The 18,595-nt window shown below is 65.2% G+C and overlaps 2 protein-coding genes across 5 annotated transcripts in view; one reads left to right on the top strand and one right to left on the bottom strand.

The window, feature by feature from the left end:
- Nucleotides 1-3,693: 3,693 nt before the first annotated feature.
- On the bottom strand, nt 3,694-17,199 carry CD22 (CD22 molecule). Of its 4 annotated transcripts, none has more exons than XM_068929461.1 (14): nt 17,049-17,199; nt 15,895-15,945; nt 14,576-14,879; nt 13,141-13,485; nt 11,674-11,934; nt 10,339-10,599; nt 9,576-9,842; nt 7,889-8,152; nt 6,833-7,096; nt 5,859-5,958; nt 5,565-5,637; nt 5,330-5,454; nt 5,188-5,245; nt 3,694-4,856 (listed from the first exon to the last, which is right to left on the bottom strand). In XM_068929461.1, the coding sequence occupies exons 1-14, from the start codon at nt 17,121-17,123 to the stop codon at nt 4,677-4,679; spliced, it is 2,628 nt and encodes an 875-aa protein (XP_068785562.1). In that variant the 5' UTR covers nt 17,124-17,199; the 3' UTR covers nt 3,694-4,676. The 4 variants fall into 4 exon arrangements, with proteins under 4 accessions (XP_068785562.1, XP_068785560.1, XP_068785559.1 ...); XM_068929459.1 differs by having other exon boundaries at nt 14,576-14,989; nt 15,895-16,005; nt 17,049-17,187; XM_068929458.1 differs by having other exon boundaries at nt 14,576-14,989; nt 15,895-16,028; nt 17,049-17,180.
- Nucleotides 17,200-18,326: 1,127 nt separating this feature from the next.
- Nucleotides 18,327-18,595, top strand: part of ATP4A (ATPase H+/K+ transporting subunit alpha) — a 28,991-nt gene continuing 28,722 nt past the window's right edge. Inside the window, exon 1 of the mRNA XM_068929462.1 lies at nt 18,327-18,388. Within this exon, the coding sequence (XP_068785563.1) occupies nt 18,377-18,388 (12 nt within the window). The 5' untranslated portion in view covers nt 18,327-18,376. The remainder of the gene's footprint in view (nt 18,389-18,595) is intronic.

Raw genomic sequence — 18,595 nt, forward strand, 5'->3', positions numbered from 1 at the left:
GGAACTGGGTGGTGGGACTGGAGACTGGACTGGGAGGGAGTGAGGGGGTTATACTGGGGGGAACTGGGGGGTTATACTGGCGGGACTGGGTGGGATGAACTGGGGGAACCTGGGGGAACTGGGGAGTTGCACTGGGGGGGGAGAGACCAGGGGATTATACTGGGGGGGAACTGGGGGGATCATACTGGGGGGACTGGGAAGAACTGGGGGATTGGGTTGGAGCACTGGGGGGGGGGGGTTACTGGGTGGTATGAGTGGGCAAGGGGGGATTATACTGGGAGCACTGGGAGGGGTTATACTGGCAACACTGGTCCTCCCTGCATCCACCTGGCAGGAGCCCAGTGGGTCCCATTAAAACCAGCTGAGGCTGAGACTGGTGCCGGCAGTGAGTCCTTCCTTGGGGGGGGGGGAGGGGCCGGACGCTTGGGTCCCTTCTGGGTGGAGAGGGATGCACAGGGGACCCAGGCGTCCGGGGAGGGGCCCAGGCATCCGGGGAAGAGGAAGAAGAGGAGGAAGAGCTTGAGGAGGGGCAGCCCCAGCTGTGCCAGGCAGGGGTTGGTGGAGGTCCTGGAGATCCTGGGGGTGGTTGGAGACCCCGGGGATGGTGGAGGTCTTGGAGACCCTTGGGGATGGTGGAGGTCCTGGTGACTGTGAGTGTGGTGGAGACCCTTGTGGATGGTGGAGACCCCGGGGATGGTGGAGGTCCTGGAGACCCTTGTGGATGGTGGAGACCCTTGGGGATGGTGGAGGTCCTGGTGACCGTGAGTGTGGTGGAGACCCCGGGGATGGTGGAGGTCCTGGTGACCCTTGAGGATGGTGGAGACCCCGGGGATGGTGGAGGTCCTGGTGACCCTTGTGGATGGTGGAGGTCCTGGTGACCGTGAGTGTGGTGGAGACCCTTGTGGATGGTGGAGGTCCTGGTGACCCTTGAGGATGGTGGAGACCCTTGGGGATGGTGGAGGTCCTGGTGACCTTGAGTGTGGTGGAGACCCTTGTGGATGGTGGAGGTCCTGGTGACCCTTGGGGATGGTGGAGGTCCTGGTGACCTTGAGTGTGGTGGAGACCCCGGGGATGGTGGAGGTCCTGGTGACCCTTGTGGATGGTGGAGGTCCTGGTGACTGTGAGTGTGGTGGAGACCCTTGTGGATGGTGGAGGTCCTGGAGACCCTTGAGGATAGGAGAGGTCCTGGGGACCTCGGGGATGGTGGAGACCCTTGGGGATGGTGGAGCCCATGGGGACACTGAAGTGCCTGGAGGTCCTGAAGACCTCAGGGTCGCTGGAGACATTGGAGGACATCAGAGGCCTTGAAGGTCCTGGAGATCTTGGCAGGCCCTGGAGATCTGCAGACTTTGGAGATGTTGGAGGCACCAGCGATGCACCCCGGGGACCCCAGGGCCCAGGCGTCCGGGTTCCCATCCCAACTCCCCCTTTCTCCCACCTGGACCCACTCCAACCAGGAGAGGACCCAGGTGTCCGGGCCCCTTCCTAACCCTGGCTCTGCCCCTGGTGCGAGGTCCCTGAAGCAGGATGGAGGCTCCTGGTGGCATTTCTAAACCTGGTACCCTCCCCCCAAAAGTGGGACACCCCCCCCCAAAGTTGTCTCCCCCCTCCCCAATTAAAGCCAAATGAGCCCCCTCCTAAGGAGCGGGAAGGTCTCGGTCAAGAGATGGTGGCACCTGGGGAGGTCCTGAAGGAGGTGGCTCCATGGTGGGGCCAAGATGACCCAACTCGACCCAACTTGACTCAGTTCAACCCAACGCAACTCAACTCGACTCATTCCAGCTTGACTCGACCCTCATCAACTTGACTAAACCTCACTTAACCCAATTGGGCTCAACCCAACTCTTAGCTCAGCTCAACGCAAGTCTACCCGGCACCTCAGCTCTGCTCAGCTCAATCCAGCCCAACTCGAGTCAACCGAACTCGACTCAACCCAACTGGACTCAACCCAAGTCAGCTGAACCCAGCCTGACTCGACCCCAACGCCATTGGACGCAGCTCGTCCCAGCCCAGCTCGGCTCAACCCAACCCCTCTTGACTCTGTTCAGCCCATCTTAATGGGGCTCCTCAGCTCGGCTGAACCCGACGCGACTCGAATCAACTCATCCCAATCTGACTGAACTCAGCCTAGCCTGACCCAGCTCGGTAACCCAAACCGACCCAACCTGACTCAGCCCAACCTGACTCAGCCCAACCTGACTCAGCCCAACCTGACTCAGCCCAACCTGACTCAGCCCAACTCAACTGCTCAAGCCAACTCGATTCAGCCCAACTTGACTCAGCTCAAGCCAGCTCAACTCATCCCAGCCCAATTCAACTGCTCAGCCCAGCTTGACTCAGCCCAACTGGAGTCAGCTCAAGCCAGCTCAACTCATCCCAGCCCAACTGGAGTCAGCTCAAGCCAGCTCAACTCATCCCAGCCCAACTCGACTGCTCAGCCCAACTTGACTCAGCTCAAGCCAGCTCAACTCATCCCAGCCCAACTCAACTGCTCAAGCCACCTCGACTCAGCCCAACTGGAGTCAGCTCAAGCCAGCTCAACTCATCCCAGCCCAACTCAACTGCTCAGCCCAGCTTGACTCAGCTCAAGCCAGCTCAACTCATCCCAGCCCAACTGGAGTCAGCTCAAGCCAGCTCAACTCATCCCAGCCCAACTCGACTGCTCAGCCCAACTTGACTCAGCTCAAGCCAGCTCAACTCATCCCAGCCCAACTCAACTGCTCAGCCCAACTGGAGTCAGCTCAAGCCAGCTCAACTCATCCCAGCCCAACTGGAGTCAGCTCAAGCCAGCTCAACTCATCCCAGCCCAACTGGAGTCAGCTCAAGCCAGCTCAACTCATCCCAGCCCAACTCGACTGCTCAGCCCAACTTGACTCAGCTCAAGCCAGCTCAACTCATCCCAGCCCAACTCAACTGCTCAAGCCACCTCGACTCAGCCCAACTGGAGTCAGCTCAAGCCAGCTCAACTCATCCCAGCCCAACTCAACTGCTCAGCCCAGCTTGACTCAGCTGAAGCCAGCTCAACTCATCCCAGCCCAACTCAACTGCTCAGCCCAGCTTGACTCAGCTCAAGCCAGCTCAACTCATCCCAGCCCAACTCAACTGCTCAGCCCAGCTTGACTCAGCTCAAGCCAGCTCAACTCATCCCAGCCCAACCCGACTCAGCTCGACCCAACCCGACTCAGCTCGACCCAACCCGACTCAGCTCGACCCAACCCGACTCAGCTCAGGCCAACTCCACTCAGTCGACCCAACTCATCTCAGCCTGATCCGACCCAAGCTGACTCAACCGGGTGCCCCTCCCCGCACCGTCGATGGACCCAGGTGTCCGGGGAGACCCAACAGCTGGTTGCCCCTCCCCAGCCTACCATGGCCTCAGGCATCTGGGGGCGCCCAGGGGGCCCAGGCGTCCGGGTCAACACACGAGCGACTAACCCAGCCAGTGACCTTTATTGGTGGGAGGGGGCTTTTCCAGGCCCGGATGCCTGGGTCCCTCCAGCACCCCCTGCCCCTCCCCCCGACCCGGACACCTGGGTCCCTCAGGCCATCGGTGTCTGTCCTTCCCTTCCCCTCCCCCACCCCGGGGAGAGGACCCAGGTGTCCGGGCTCTATTGAGCCATGCCTGGGGCACACGCGTGGATCTGTGTCCCTGGCGTGTCCCCATGTTGGCTGTGGCATGTCCCAGGCGTGTCCCTTTCCATGTCCATGCGTGTCCCCATGCTGGCTGTGGCGTGTCCTAGGCGTGTTCCCGCAGCGGCTGTAGCTTGTCCTAGGCGTGTCCCTGTCCGTGCCCATGCGTGTCCCCGTGCTGGCTGTGGCATGTCCCAGGCGTGTCCATGCAGTGGTGGTGGCGTGTCCCTGTCCGTGCCCATGCGTGTCCCCACGCTGGCTGTGGCATGTCCCCACGGTGGCCGTGGCATGTCCCAGCTGTGTCTCCAGCCACGTCCTTGCAAGTCCCCACGGTGGCCATGGCCTGTCCCTAGCTGTGTCCTTCCACGGCCCCCCCCCATGGTGGTGGCCGTGTCCCCAGGATGCTTGTGGCCACAACCCTGTCCTTGCGTGTCCCCCATGGCAGCGTTGGCATCTTCCTTGCGTGTCCTCCCATGGCAGCGTTGGCGTGTCCCCCGCGGTGGCCATGTTCCCACAGTAGCCAGGTCCCCGGGGGGGGGGGGTCCCGATGGCCCCGTGGTGGCCATGTCCCCGTGTCAGCTATGTCCTTATGCCCGCTAGGTCCTCATGGCGGCTATGTCCCTATGGTCCCCTTGTCCCCAAATCCTTGTCCCCTGGTCCCCAAGGTGGCCATGTCCCCATGTCACCACCTCCCTGTGTCCCCATAGCGGCCTTGTCCCCATATCCTAATGTCCCAGGTCCTGGTGATGGCAGGGTCCTGGTGGTCATGCTCACCCGCCCCCGGTGTCACCATCCTCCTGTGGTCCCATGGTGTCCCCATGTCCCCGTGGCCGTGCCCCCCCCCAATCTGTCCCCTTATCCCCGCTCCATGGTGGCCAAATCCTGATGACCCTCTTCCCCCACTATGTCCCTGTGGCCCGGCATCCCCATGTCCTTGTGTGTCCTTATGGGCCCGGTGTCACCATCCCCCCCCCCGTGTCCTCGCGGTGGCCGTGTCCCCGTTATCCCCCTGTCTTCCCCGAACGTCCCCCGTGCCCCCGTGTCCGTCAGTGGCGCAGGGCCGCGTACTCCACGGTGTCCTCGGCCTCCCTGGTGTCCACGCAGCGTCCCTGTGGCGTCCCCGGCGAGGACAGGGCCAGGGCAGCGTAGAGCAGGGTCCCTTCCCGGTTCCCGTCCCCATCGCTCTGGCCGGGATGGACGTTCTCGTAGTCGGGCCCCTCAGTGGCCTGTGGGGACACAGGCAGCATCGGACGGGGACGCGGGGACGTGGGGGTGACATAGGGGTGATGAGGGGACATGGGACTCGGGGACAACCAGGGGACATGGAGGGGAAACGGAGGGACATGGAGGACATGGAGAACATGGGGGACATGGAGGGACATGGGGGGACATGGGGGACATGAAGGGACATGGGGGACATGGTAGGGACATGGTCATGGAGGGACATGGAGAACATGGGGGACATGGTGTCATGAAGGGACAGGGAGAACATGGGGGACATGGAGAACATGGTGGGGTCATGGAGGGACATGGGGACATGGAGGGACACAGTGGTACCTTGGCGCCCCCCTGGCTCCTCTTGAGGACACTGTAGACCACGGTGTCCCCTCGCAACCTAGCAGAGGGGACAGAGACAGGGTAGATCACCCGGATGCCTGGGCCCCCGGGGACAAGGTGACCCATGGGTGGGGTGTGTTACCTGGTCCCGGTCCCCGACGAGCAGCCAGAGGGGAAGAGCAGCGATGAGTAACTCAGGGTGGCATCGGTGGGACCCTCCGGGGACCCAGCTGTCCGGGGCTGCCGAGGGGGACCCAGGTGTCCGGGCTGAGATGTCACCTCCGTGGAGCACCACAAGGAGCCCAGAGGGACCCAGGCGTCCGGGAAGGACCCAGGCGTCCGGGGTAGGGTTGGGGAGGGGGGGGGGGGTCAGGTACCTTCTTATTGCGGAGGAAGAAGGTCCCTGATGGCTCCACGACCGGCTCCTCGTCCGCCGCCACCCGACGCCACCTGTGGGGACACTCGGACGCCTGGGTCCTTCCCCGGACGCCTGGGTCCTTCCCCGGACGCTTGGGTCCCTCCCAGACGCTTGGGTCCCTCCCGGACACCTGGGCCTTCCTGGAGGCCTAGGTCCCTCCAGGACACCTGGGTCCACCCCAGACACCTGGGTGGACACCTGGCTCTCCCTAGACGCTTGGGTCCCTCCCGGACGCCTGGGCCCCGGGGCTCACCGGCGGTGCAGGCAGCACCCGAGGGTGCCCAGCAGCAGGAGGGAGCCCAGCCCCACGCCGAGGCCCAGGAAGGTTTTCCACAAGATGGTGGCGGTCGAGTCTGCAGGGGGAGAGAGGCCACCCGGATGCCTGGGTCCTCTCAAGCCCAACCCAGACACCTGGGTGCTCCCCAGCCCACCTAGGTCCATCTTAGGCCAAGCCGGATGCCTGGGTCCTCTCCAACCTGACCCAGACACCAAGGTCCTACCTGGCCCAACCCAACGCCTGGGTCATCCTGAGCCCAACCCGCTGCCTGGGTCCACCTTAGGCCAACATGGACACCTGGGTCCTCCTGAGCCCCTCCTGGACGCCTGGGTCCACCTTAGGCCAACATGGACACCTGGGTCATCCTGAGCCCCTCCTGGACGCCTGGGTCCACCTTAGGCCAACACGGACACCTGGGTCATCCTGAGCCCAACCCAACACCTGGGTCCACCTTAGGCCAACATGGACACCTGGGTCCTCCTGAGCCCCTCCTGGACGCCTGGGTCCACCTTAGGCCAACATGGACACCTGGGTCCTCCTGAGCCCCTCCTGGACGCCTGGGTCCACCTTAGGCCAACACGGACACCTGGGTCGTCCTGAGCTCAACCCAACACCTGGGTCCACCTTAGGCCAACATGGACACCTGGGTCATCCTGAGCCCCTCCTGGACGCCTGGGTCCACCTTAGGCCAACACGGACACCTGGGTCATCCTGAGCCCAACCCAACACCTGGGTCCACCTTAGGCCAACATGGACACCTGGGTCCTCCTGAGCCCAACCCAACACCTGGGTCCACCTTAGGCTGACCCAGATGCCTAAGTCCCCAGGGGTGAAGAGGATCAAAGGAAGGTTCTTAGACACCTGGGCCCCCCCCCCCCCAGCCCACCCGGACGCCTGGGTCCCTAGGGATGAAGGTCAACATGAGGCTCCCGGACGCCTGGGCCCCTTACAGTAGACCGTGATGGTGACCTCAGGCGAGTCGGCGGAGGCGAGGGTGTTGTTGGCGCGGCAGCGGTAGCGCCCGGACGCCTGGGTCCCCACGGCCTGCAGCACCCAGAGGTCCTGGGGGGCCCAACCCAGGCGTCGCCCGTCGCGGAACCACTCGAAGGCGGCGGGTGGGGGCCAGGCGGCCGCTCGGCACCTCAGGACCACGTCGGCCGCCTCCATCACCGTCGGCCCCGGCTCCGGCACCAGCTCCACCTCCTGCGGCCCGTCTGCGCCCAGCGTCAGCGCCCGGACGCCCGGGTCCCTCTTCGAGGGGGCGCCTGGACGCCTGGGTCCCTCCCGGATACCTGGGCCCCTTGGTGTGGTGGCTCGGGGGTCCCACCCGGACACCTGGGTCCCCACCCGGATGCCTGGGCCCTTCCTGGATGCCTGGGCCCCTCCCAGACACCTGGGCCCCTCCCAGACACCTGGGTCCCTCCCCGGACGCCTGGGTCCCTCCCGGACACCTGGGTCCCTTGGTGTGGTGGCTCGGGGGTCCCACCCGGACGCCTGGGCCCCTCCCAGACACCTGGGTCCCTCCCCGGATGCCTGGGTCCCTCCCGGACACCTTGGTCCCTCCCGGACACCTGGGTCCCCACCCAGACACCTGGGTCCCACCCGGACACCTGGGTCCCACCCGGACACCTGGGCCCCTTGGAAGGTGGCTCAGGGGTCCCACCCGGACACCTGGGTCCCTCCCGGACACCTGGGCCCCTTGGGAGGTGGCTTGGGGGGACCCTCCTGGACACCTGGGCCCCTCTCGGACACCTGGGCCCCCCGGATGCCTGGGCCCCTCCTGGTCGCCTGGGCCCCACCTGGACACCTAGGCCCTTTCCGGATGCCTGGGCCCTCCCCGGATGCCTGGGCCCCTCCTAGACACCTGGGTCCCTCCCGGACACCTGGGTTCCCCCCAGCCACCTCCCACGCCTGGACACCTGGGCCCTTCCCGGACGCCTGGGCCCCCCCTCTCCCCTTCCTCACACCTCCCGCTCCCAGGTTGGATTTTGGGGGTGGTTACTCACAGAGGACCTGGAGGTGGGTGGGGGGGCTGCGCGCCCGCCCGGCGGCGTTTTGGGCCTCGCAGGCGTAAGCGCCGGCGTCCGGGGGGCTGACGGGGGCCAGCGGCAGTTCGGGGCCGGCGGGGGCCAGCGGCCGCCCCTCCTTGAACCAGGCGACGGCGGCCACGGGCGGCCGGGCCCCGGCCCAGACGCATCGCAACCGCACCGGCCGGCCGGCCGCCACCGCCCCTCCGGGCCACTGCTCCACCTGCACCGCCTGCGGGGGGACTGCCGCCCCCGGCGGCGCTCGAAACCGCCGCTGCCACCAGCCGGGGGGGGGGAGAAACCGCTTTTTGGGGAGGGGGGGGCCTAGAAACCACCGCTGGGGGATGGAAGCGGAGGTTGGGGGGGGCGTATCCACCCTGGGATGTGCGGGGGGATAGAAACTGCCGCTAGGAATGGGCATGGGGGGGCCTAGAAACCGCTGTGCTGGGGATGGGGAGACTCAAAACCACCAATGGAAACTAATTGGGGGGGTGGGAATGAAACCACCACCAGGAGCTGATATAGAGGGCTTGAAGCCACAACTGTGGATGGGTGGGGGGGCTTAAAACCACCATTGGGAACCACTATGAATGGCTTTGAAACCACCAAAAGGGATGGAAGACCTGAAACCACCATGGGGAGGCTCCAAACCACCATTGGGAGCAAATGACTGTTGGGGAGGGGCAGGCTTGAAACTGCCATTGTGGAGAGGGGGCTTGAAACTGCCATTGGGAATCACTATGGGGGGCTGAAACCCTCTACTGGGGATGGGGGGGCTTGAAACCGCTATGGGGGGCATGAAACTGCCATTGGGAATCACTACAGGAGCCACTACCTTCGTCAACGGGGAGAGTGGGCTCAAAATCACCATTGAGAACTGTTATGGGGGGGCTAGAAAACACCACTGAGGAAGGGCGGGGCCAAAACTGCCGTGGGGGGGGGCCTTGAAACTGTCACTGGAAAGTGCTTTTGAGGGGCTCAAAACTGTAATTTAGGATAATAGGACTTGAAACTGACATAAGGAATTGCTATGGTGGGAGCGTGAAACTGCTGTCAGGGCTGAGGAACCTGAAACTGCCACGGGGGTGGGAGGAGCTCAAAACCACCATAGGGAACTGCTATGGCAGGGCTTGAAACTGCCATAGGGAACTGCTACAGGGGTGTGAAACTTAAATGGGGAAACCTCAAAATTGACATGGGGAACCTGAAACTGATGGCGGGGGTGGGGGATGGGGGCCAAAACCAACATGGAGACACCTGAACCTGACACAGGGACCCTGAAACTAACATGGGGGGGTGCCTTGAAACTGACATAAGGATTCAAAAACTGACACAAGGGGCCTCCAAAGTGACCTGGAAGGGACCATGAAACTGACAAAAGGACCTTAAAACTGACCTGGGGAATCTCGAAACCAATATGGGAATTTTAAGAGAGACATGGTGGACAGCGAAACTGACACGGGGGGGGGGGGCCTGAAACTGACACGGGAACCTCGAAACCGACACAGGGAGATGGAAACTGACGGGGGACCTCAAAACTCACATTGAGGGGAGCCTTGAAACCGCCATGGAGGGGGCTGGAAACCGTCAGAAGAGGGGGGGGACTGGAAACCGCCGTGGAGGGGGGGAATGGGGAGGTCAGGAGGTGGAAGGAGGGGACACTCACACCAGATTTCGACGGCCAGCGGCAGGGAGCGGGCGGCCCCGGCGACGTTGCGACCCTCGCAGCTGTAGGAACCGGCCCGGGCCGGGGCAGCCTCAAAACTCAGCGTGGGACTGGCGGTGTCGGTGTCGAGGCGCCCGTCGCGAAGCCAATGGACGGTCGGGCTGGGATCCGGCCGGGCCGGCCCCAAGGTACAACGTAACGTCACCCGGGTCCCCGACAGCGCCGGCAGCGGGGTCAGAGCCTCCAAGGTGGCACCGTGGGGCGGGTCTGCAGGGACGGGCAGGAAAAGACCCATGGGAAAGCGGCCGGGGGGGGGGAACAGTCGGTGTCTTCCTGAGGCTACAGGCAGCCATGGGAAGGAGCTGGGGGTTGATGGACACCTGGTGTCCTCCTGAGCCTACAAGTAGTGGTGGGAAGGAGCTGGGGGTTGATGGACAACCGAAGTCCTCCTTGAACCTACAGGCAGCCATGGGAAGGAGCTGGAGGTCAATGGACACCCGGTGTCCTCCTGAGCCTACAGGCAGCCATGGGAAGGAGTCAGGGGTTGATGGACACCTGGTGTCCTCCTTGAACCTACAGGTAGCCATGGGAAGGAGCCGGGGGTTGATGGACACCTGGTGTCCTCCTTGAACCTACAGGCAGCCATGGGAAGGAGCTGGAGGTCGATGGACACCTGGTGTCCTCTTGAGCCTACAGGCAGCTGGGACCTCATCACACCCCGCGCCGCCGCCTGTCTCCCCACCGCCGCCCGGCCCCGGCTCACAGTAGACGTCGAGGAAGAGGTCGGACGAGGCGGCGGTGCCCAAGGTGTTGCTGGCCTGGCAGCGGTAGGTGCCGCGGTCCTCCGGGCGGGCGGGCGTCAGGCGGAGCTGGGCCCCGCTCTGGGGTAGGGGTTGCCCATCCCGGGTCCAGAGGTGGGTGTAGGGCAGGGGGTTGGCCATCACCCGGCAGCTCAGCGTCACCTCCTGGCCCTTGAGGGCTGGGGCGGGTGGCGAGACCACCACGCGGGGGTCACGCGGGGCGTCTGTTTGGCGGGGGGGTGATGGGGTCAGGGTGGCACCCGCTTTCCCCCACCCCAGCACCCAAAGCCTGTGGTGGGGAGCTCTAATACACCCGGCGTCTTCCTGAGCCTACAGGCAGCCATGGGAAGGAACCGGGGGTCGATGGACACCTGGTGTCTCCTTGAACCTACAGGCAGCCATGGGAAGGAGTTGGGGGTTGATGGACACCTGGTGTCCTCCTGAACCTACAAGTAGTGGTGGGAAGGAGTCAGGGGTTGATGGACACCTGGTGTCCTCCTGAACCTACAAGTAGTGGTGGGAAGGAATCAGGGGTTGATGGACACCCGAAGTCCTCCTGAGCCTACAGGCAGCCGTGGGAAGGGACGGGGGGTTGATGGACACCTGGTGTCTCCTTGAACCTACAGGCAGCCATGGGAAGGAGTCGGGGGTTGATGGACACCTGGTGTCCTCCTGAGCCTACAGGCAGCCATGGGAAGGAGGCGGGGGTTGATGGACACCTACAGGCAGCCATGGGAAGGAGCTGGGGGTTGATGGACACCTGGTGTCCTCCTGAGCCTACAGGCAGCCATGGGAAGGAGGCGGGGGTTGATGGACACCTACAGGCAGCCATGGGAAGGAGCTGGGGGTTGATGGACACCTGGTGTCCTCCTGAGCCTACAGGCAGCCATGGGAAGGAGGCGGGGGTTGATGGACACCTGGTGTCCTCCTGAGCCTACAGGCAGCCATGGGAAGGAGTCGGGGGTTGATGGACACCTGGTGTCCTCCTGAGCCTACAGGCAGCCATGGGAAAGAGTCAGGGGTTGATGGACACCTGGTGTCCTCCTTGAACCTACAGGTAGTGGTGGGAAGGAGCTGGGGGTTGATGGACACCTGGTGTCCTCCTGAGCCTACAGGCAGCTATGGGAAGGAGGCGGGGGTTGATGGACACCTGGTGTCTCCTTGAACCTACAGGCAGCCATGGGAAGGAGCTGGAGGTCGATGGACACCCGGTGTCCTCCTGAGCCTACAGGCAGCTGGGACCTCATCACACCCCGCGCCGCCGCCTGTCTCCCCACCGCCGCCCGGCCCCGGCTCACAGTAGACGTCGAGGAAGAGGTCGGACGAGGCGGCGGTGCCCAAGGTGTTGCTGGCCTGGCAGCGGTAGGTGCCGCGGTCCTCCGGGCGGGCGGGCGTCAGGCGGAGCTGGGCCCCGCTCTGGGGTAGGGGTTGCCCATCCCGGGTCCAGAGGTGGGTGTAGGGCGGGGGGTTGGCCGTCAGCCGGCAGCTCAGCGTCACCTCCTGGCCCTCGAGGACCGGGGTGGGTGGCGAGACCTCCACGCGGGGGTCCCGCGGGGCGTCTGTTTTGGGGGGAGCGGGGGTTGGGGGGGTCAGGACATCCATCACCCCTAGGATCCCCTCCCCCCACCTCAAGCTCCCCATGGAGACCCCACCCCCCACCAAAAGCCCCCCCTTGGGGACCTCCATAGGAACCTGGTGGGTCCCTAACCCCTGCAGGGCACCCAGAGGGACCCCAATACCCCCCTAGGGACCCCAATACCCATCCAGGGCACCCCTAGGGACCCCAATACCCCCCTAGGGACCCCAATACCCCCTTAGGTCACCCTAGGGACCCCAATACCCACCCAGGGCACCCCTAGGGACCCCAATACCCCCCTAGGGACCCCAATACCCCCTTAGGTCACCCTAGGGACCCCAATACCCCACCTAGGGCTCCCCTAGGGACCCCAATACTCCCTTAGGTCACCCTAGGGACCCCAATACCCTGCCTAGGGACCCCAATACCCTGCCTAGGGCTCCCCTAGGGACCCCAATACTCCTCTAGGTCACCCTAGGGACCCCAATACCCACCCAGGGCACCCCTAGGGACCCCAATACCCCCCTAGGGACCCCAATACCCCCTTAGGTCACCCTAGGGACCCCAATACCCATCCAGGGCACCCCTAGGGACCCCAATACCCCCTTAGGGACCCCAATACCCCCTTAGGTCACCCTAGGGACCCCAATACCCCCCTAGGGACCCCAATATCCCCCCTAGGGCTCCCCTAGGGACCCCAATACCCCTCTAGGTCACCCCTAGGGACCCCAATACCCCCGTAGGTCACCCCTAGGGACCCCTAACCCACCCCTAGGGACCCCCAATACCACCCTAGGGACCCCAAAACCCCCCTAGATCACCCCTAGGGACCCCTAACCCACCCCTAGGGACCCCCAATACCACCCTAGGGACCCCAAAACCCCCCTAGGTCACCCCTAGGGACCCCTAACACGCCCCTAGGGACCCCAATAACTCCCTAGGGACCCCAAAACCCCCCTACGTCACCCCTAGGGATCCCCAACATGCCCCTAGGGACCCCCAATACCACCCTAGGGACCCCAAAACCCCCCTAGGTCACCCCTAGGGATCCCCAACATGCCCCTAGGGACCCCAATAACTCCCTAGGGACCCCAATACCCCCCAGGTCACCCCTAGGGACCCCCAATACCCCCCTAGGGACCCCCAAGCCCCCTAGGTCGCCCTAGGGACCCCCCGGGGGGTCTCTCACAGCGGACGCGGAGCAGGAGGGAGGCGTTGGCCAGGGTCCGGCCGTGGGGGTCCAGGTGGAGGCAGTCGAGGCGGGCGCCGTCCAAGCGCCAGGTCGGGGCGGTCAGGGGCAGGAGGGTGCCGAGGGCCGGGGGTGCGTCGGGGGGCTGGTCGGGGGCGGGCGGGGGTCCCCAAGGGCGGGCTCGGTCGCCGAGGGCTTGGGCCAGGTGGGCGGCGGGGCCGTCCCAGGCGAGGCGCGGGGGGCGGGCGGCGGGGCAGGCGGGGGGCAGCCAGCAGCCCACCTGGGCCGGGTGGCCCTCGAGGAGGGGGTCCGGGGGCGGCTGGAGGTGGGGGGCCGGGGGCGTCTCTGTGGGGGGTGGGGGGGAAACAGGGAGGGGGTGGTGAGCGTGGGGGGAGTGGGGGGAAATAGGGGGAATAGGGGAGAATAGGGGAGAATAGGGGAGAATGGGGGGAATAGGGGAGAATAGGGGGGAATAGGGGGGAATAGGGGGGAATAGGGGGCAATAGAGGGGAATAAGGGGGGAATAAGGGGGGAATGGGGGTAATGGAGGAAGAAGGGGGGAATAAGGGGGAATAGGGGGGAATAGGGGGGAATAAGGGGGGAATAAGGGGAAATGGGGGAATAAGGGGGGAATAGGGAGGAATAAGCAGCAATGGGGGGAATAAGGGGGAATAAGTGGTGAATAGGGGGAATAAGGGGGGAATAGAGGGGAATAGATGGGGAATAAGGGGAAATAAAGGGGAAATAGGGGGTAATAGGGGGGAGAAGGGGGAATAAGGGGGAATAGGGGGAATAGAGGGGAATAGGGGGGAATAAGGAAGAATAAGCAGTAATGGGGGTATAAGGAGGGAATAAGGAGGGAATAAGGGGGAATAAGTGGGGAATAGAAGGGGAATGGGGGGAATAAGGGGGGAATAAGGGGGTGTAACGGGGAATAAGGGGAAATAGGGGGGAATAAGGGAGAATAAGGGGGGAATAAAGGGGGAATAGGGGAATAGAGGGGAAATAAGGGGGGAATAGAGGGGGGAATAGGGGAATAGAGGGGGAATAGGGGGAATAAGGGGGAATAAAGGGGGAATAAGGGGGAATAAAGAGGAATGGGGGAATAGAGGGGGAATGGGGGGAACAGGGGTATTAAAGGGGGAACACATGGGGAATGGGGCAGAATGGGGGGAATAAAGGGGAATAAGGGGGGAATAAGGGGGAATGGGGGTAGAATAAGGGGGAATGGGGGTAGAATAAGTGGGAATGGGGCAAAATAAGGGGGAATAAGGGGGATCATGGGGCGTACAGGCGTATAGGGCTATGGGGTCTTATAGGGCTATAGGTCATGTGGGGCTACGGGGAGGGCAAAGGACCCGGACGCCTGGGTCCTTTCCCATCCCCAAGGAGCGAAAGGGCTGACCGAGGGCGTCCCGGACGCCTGGGCCCTTACCGGTGACGATGAGGCTGAGGTTGTGCATCCAGCGGAGGCTGCTAGCGCCGCGGCTGCCGTTGGCCACCAGCCGGAGGCCGTAGAGGCCGGCGTCGGCCGCCCGCAGGTCGCGCAGCAGCAGGCTGCAGTTCCCGTCCGGGTCGCCCCAAAACTCGGCCCGGGCGGCGACGTCGTCGCGGCCGCCGACGGCCCCGTCGCCCAAGGCGGCCACGATGGGGCCGGCGAAGTCGCCGAGCCGGCGGTCGAAGGCGGCGCCCCGGTACCAGCGGAGCGAGCGGAGCCGGGCGCCGGGGGCCAGGCAGAGCTCGAAGCGGCAGGGCAGCAGGGCGCACGAGCCCGCCACCGCCGTCACCGCCTGCGGCGCCCGCACCGGCGGCCCGCAGCTGCCCCGCCGCGCCGGCCAACCCGGCGAGCCTGCCGGCCAGCCGGGCGTCCGCCTAGGGCTCGCCAAGGGGATGGTGGGGGGCCCAGGCGTCCGGCTGGCTGCATCCCCCCCGTTGCAACCCCACCGGGGACCCAGGCGTCCGGGAGCTTCCAACCTCCCCATTGCAACCCCACCGGGGACCCAGGCGTCCGGGAGCTTCCAACCTCCCCATTGCCACCCCACCGGGGACCCAGGTGTCCGGGGAGGGACCCAGGCATCCAGGAGCTTCCAACCTCCCCATTGCAACCCCACTGGGGACCCAGGCGTCCGGGAACTTCCAACCTCCCCATTGCAACCCCACCGGGGACCCAGGCGTCCGGGAGCTTCCAACCTCCCCATTGCCACCCCACCGGGGACCCAGGTGTCCGGGGAGGGACCCAGGCATCCGGGAGCTTCCAACCTCCCCATTGCAACCCCACTGGGGACCCAGGCGTCCGGGAGCTTCCAACCTCCCCATTGCAACCCCACTGGGGACCCAGGCGTCCGGGAACTTCCAACCTCCCCATTGCAACCCCACCGGGGACCCAGGCGTCCGGGAGCTTCCAACCTCCCCATTGCAACCCCACCAGGGACCCAGGCATCCGGGAGCTTCCAACCTCCCCATTGCAACCCCACTGGGGACCCAGGCATCCGGGAGCTTCCAACCTCCCCATTGCAACCCCACTGGGGACCCAGGCGTCCGGGAGCTTCCAACCTCCCCGTTGCAACCCCACCGGGGACTCAGGTGTCCAGGGAGGGGACCCAGGCGTCCGGGAGAACCCCCCCACACCCTCCAACCAGTGCCCCAGACATCCAACCCCCACCACCACAGGGGACCCAGGCATCCAGGTGACCCAACTCCAACCCCTTCAGCCCCACCACCCTTTAGAGGACCCAAGTGTCCGGGGGTCGCTACCTGGGAGGAAGAGGAGGATGAGGAAGAGCCGCATTTCGGCAGCACCGAGGCCTGGTCAGGGCAGGGATGAATCAGTGAGGGGGCCCAGGTGTCCTGGGGGGCCCAAGTGTCCTGCAGGGGGGGGACCTAGGCATCTTGGAGGGACCCAGGAGTCCAGGAAGGACCCATGCGCGCCAAGGGGAAGGGACCCAGGCGTCCGGGTTTAACCCAGGGCCAACTTCCTCCCCACCCCTCTGAGGCAGCAGGGACCCAGGCGTCCGGGTTCCCAGCTGCCTCCCCCGCTCGCGCCCAGCCGAGCCCACTTCCTTCCCCCTTCGCAGAGGACCCAGGTGTCCGGGTGCCAACATCCCCCCCCCACCACCAACACCACTTTCCTGTGCCAAGGAGAAGGGACCCAGGCGTCCGGGCCTCGACCCACCACCCTAAAAGGGACCCAGGTGTCCGGGTGTCACAGCCTTGACCCAGCACCCCAAAAGGGACTCAGGTGTCCAGGACACCCCAAAGGGACCCAGGCGTCCGGGTGTCACAGCATTGACCCAGCACCCCAAAAGGGACCCAGGCGTCCGGGCCACCTCAAAGGGACCCAGGCGTCCAGGCCTTGACCCACTACCCCAAAAGGGGCCCCGGCGTCCGGGCCACCTCAAAGGGACCCAGGTGTCCGGGACACCCCAAAGGGACCCAGGAGTCCAGACCTTGACCCAGCACCCCAAAAAGGACCCAGGTGTCCGGGACACCCCAAAGGGACCCAGGAGTCCAGGCCTTGACCCAGCACCCCAAAAAGGACCCAGGTGTCCGGGACACCCCAAAGGGACCCAGGCGTCCAGGCCTTGACCCAGCACCCCAAAAGGGACCCAGGTGTCCGGGCCACCTCAAAGGGACCCAGGTGTCCAGGACATCCCGAAAGGGACCCAGGCATCCGGGCCTTGACCCACTACCCCAAAAGGGGCCCCGGCGTCCGGGCCACCCCAAAGGGACCCAGGCGTCCGGGTGTCACAGCATTGACCCAGCACCCCAAAAGGGACCCAGGCGTCCGGGCCACCTCAAAGGGACCCAGGCGTCCAGGCCTTGACCCACTACCCCAAAAGGGGCCCCGGCGTCCAGGCCACCTCAAAGGGACCCAGGCGTCCGGGCCGGCCTCGTCCCCTCTCTCTTACCTGAGCCCCCAAGGTGACTTGGGGGAGATGAAGGACCCAGGCGTCCGGGCCGTGCCCCGAAAGGGACCCAGGCATCCGGGCCGTGCCCCGTGGGTGCCCGAGCGTGTGAGTCACGTCCCCCCCAACCCCGGTTAATTATAGCTCGTTAACCTCCAGCTCGCAGAGCCTGCTGGGAGCCCGGACGCCTGGGTCCCCTTGGGGAGCCGAGCAGGGCAACATGGGAGCCCGGACGCCTGGGTCCCTTGTAGGGGGCAGTGAGGGCACCCGGACACCTGGGTCCCTTGGGTGGGTGAGGGGAGGAGTGAGGGCACCCGGATGCCTGGGTCCCTTGGGTGGGTGGGGGGGGGGAGAGTGAGGGCACCCGGACGCCTGGGCCCTCTAGAAGGGCAGCAGTGGTTAGGGGTTAGAGCAGGGCATGATGGGAGCTCGGACGCCTGGGCCCCCAGAAGTGGGGAGCAAGGACACCCGGACGCCTGGGTCCCTGGGCGGGGGGGGGGAAGGGCACCCGGACACCTGGGTCCCTGGGTGGGGGGGGGGAAGGGGGACGGACAGGGACACCCGGACGCCTGGGCCCCCTTCCAGACACCTATGTCCCTGGGGTGCAGGGAAGTGGGGAGGGGGGGGGGCGGCACCCGGACGCCTGGGCCCCCTGGACACGTGGGTCCTTGGAGTGGGGGGGCCAGCAAGAACAGCCGGACACCTGGCCCCCCTCCCGGACGCCTGGGCCCCCGGTGGGGGTGACCACACACCCCCCTCCTCCTCCAGCGTCGCCGGGGCCATCGGTGGCGGGAACGAGGCCGATAAGATACCGGCAATTAATCGTTAACGAGCAGCGGGGAGAGGGCCCAGGCGTCCGGGGCCTCCCCCTCCCCCCGGCCTGATAAGCCAGACCCCGATAAGGGAGGGGGGGGGAAACCAGGAGCCAAGGGTGACCCAAGGACATCCGGGCCCGAAGGGGCCCAGGTGTCCGGGCCCACCCCCCCCTCCCAAAAAAGGGGCCCAGGAGTCCGGGTGCCCCCTACACAGAGGCACCCAGGCATCTAGGTGCCCCCCCCCAACAATGGGGCCCAGGCGTCCGGCTGCTCCCCAAGGGGACCCAAGTGTCCACCTGCCCCCCCCCCCACCACCACCACCAAGGGACCCAGGCGTCCTGGCTCCTCCCCCCACTCCCAAGGGGACCCAGGCGTCCTCCCCACCCACCCACCCCGCCCCACGTAGGCAGGAGGGACCCAGGCATCCGGGCGAGGTCACCTTGGGGCTCCGGGGCTATAAGGGGAGGTCCGCGTGGGGCCGGGCGTCACTGGGAGCTACTGGGAGCTACTGGGAACATGGGGAAGGAGGTGAGAGAGGGCCGGGGAGGAGGGAGATGGTTGGGGCTGGCGAGAGGGAAGGAGATGGGATGGAGGGAGGAAGATGGAGGGAGATGGAGGACGGAGGGAGATGGAGGACGGAAGGAGATGGAGGATGGAGATGGAGGATGGAAGGAGATGGAGGGAGATGGAGGACAGAGGGAGATGGAGGGTGGAAGGAGATGGAGGATGGAAGGA

The sequence above is a fragment of the Struthio camelus genome, unplaced genomic scaffold (assembly GCF_040807025.1).
Source record: "Struthio camelus isolate bStrCam1 unplaced genomic scaffold, bStrCam1.hap1 HAP1_SCAFFOLD_115, whole genome shotgun sequence".
Taxonomy (NCBI): Eukaryota; Metazoa; Chordata; class Aves; order Struthioniformes; family Struthionidae; genus Struthio; species Struthio camelus.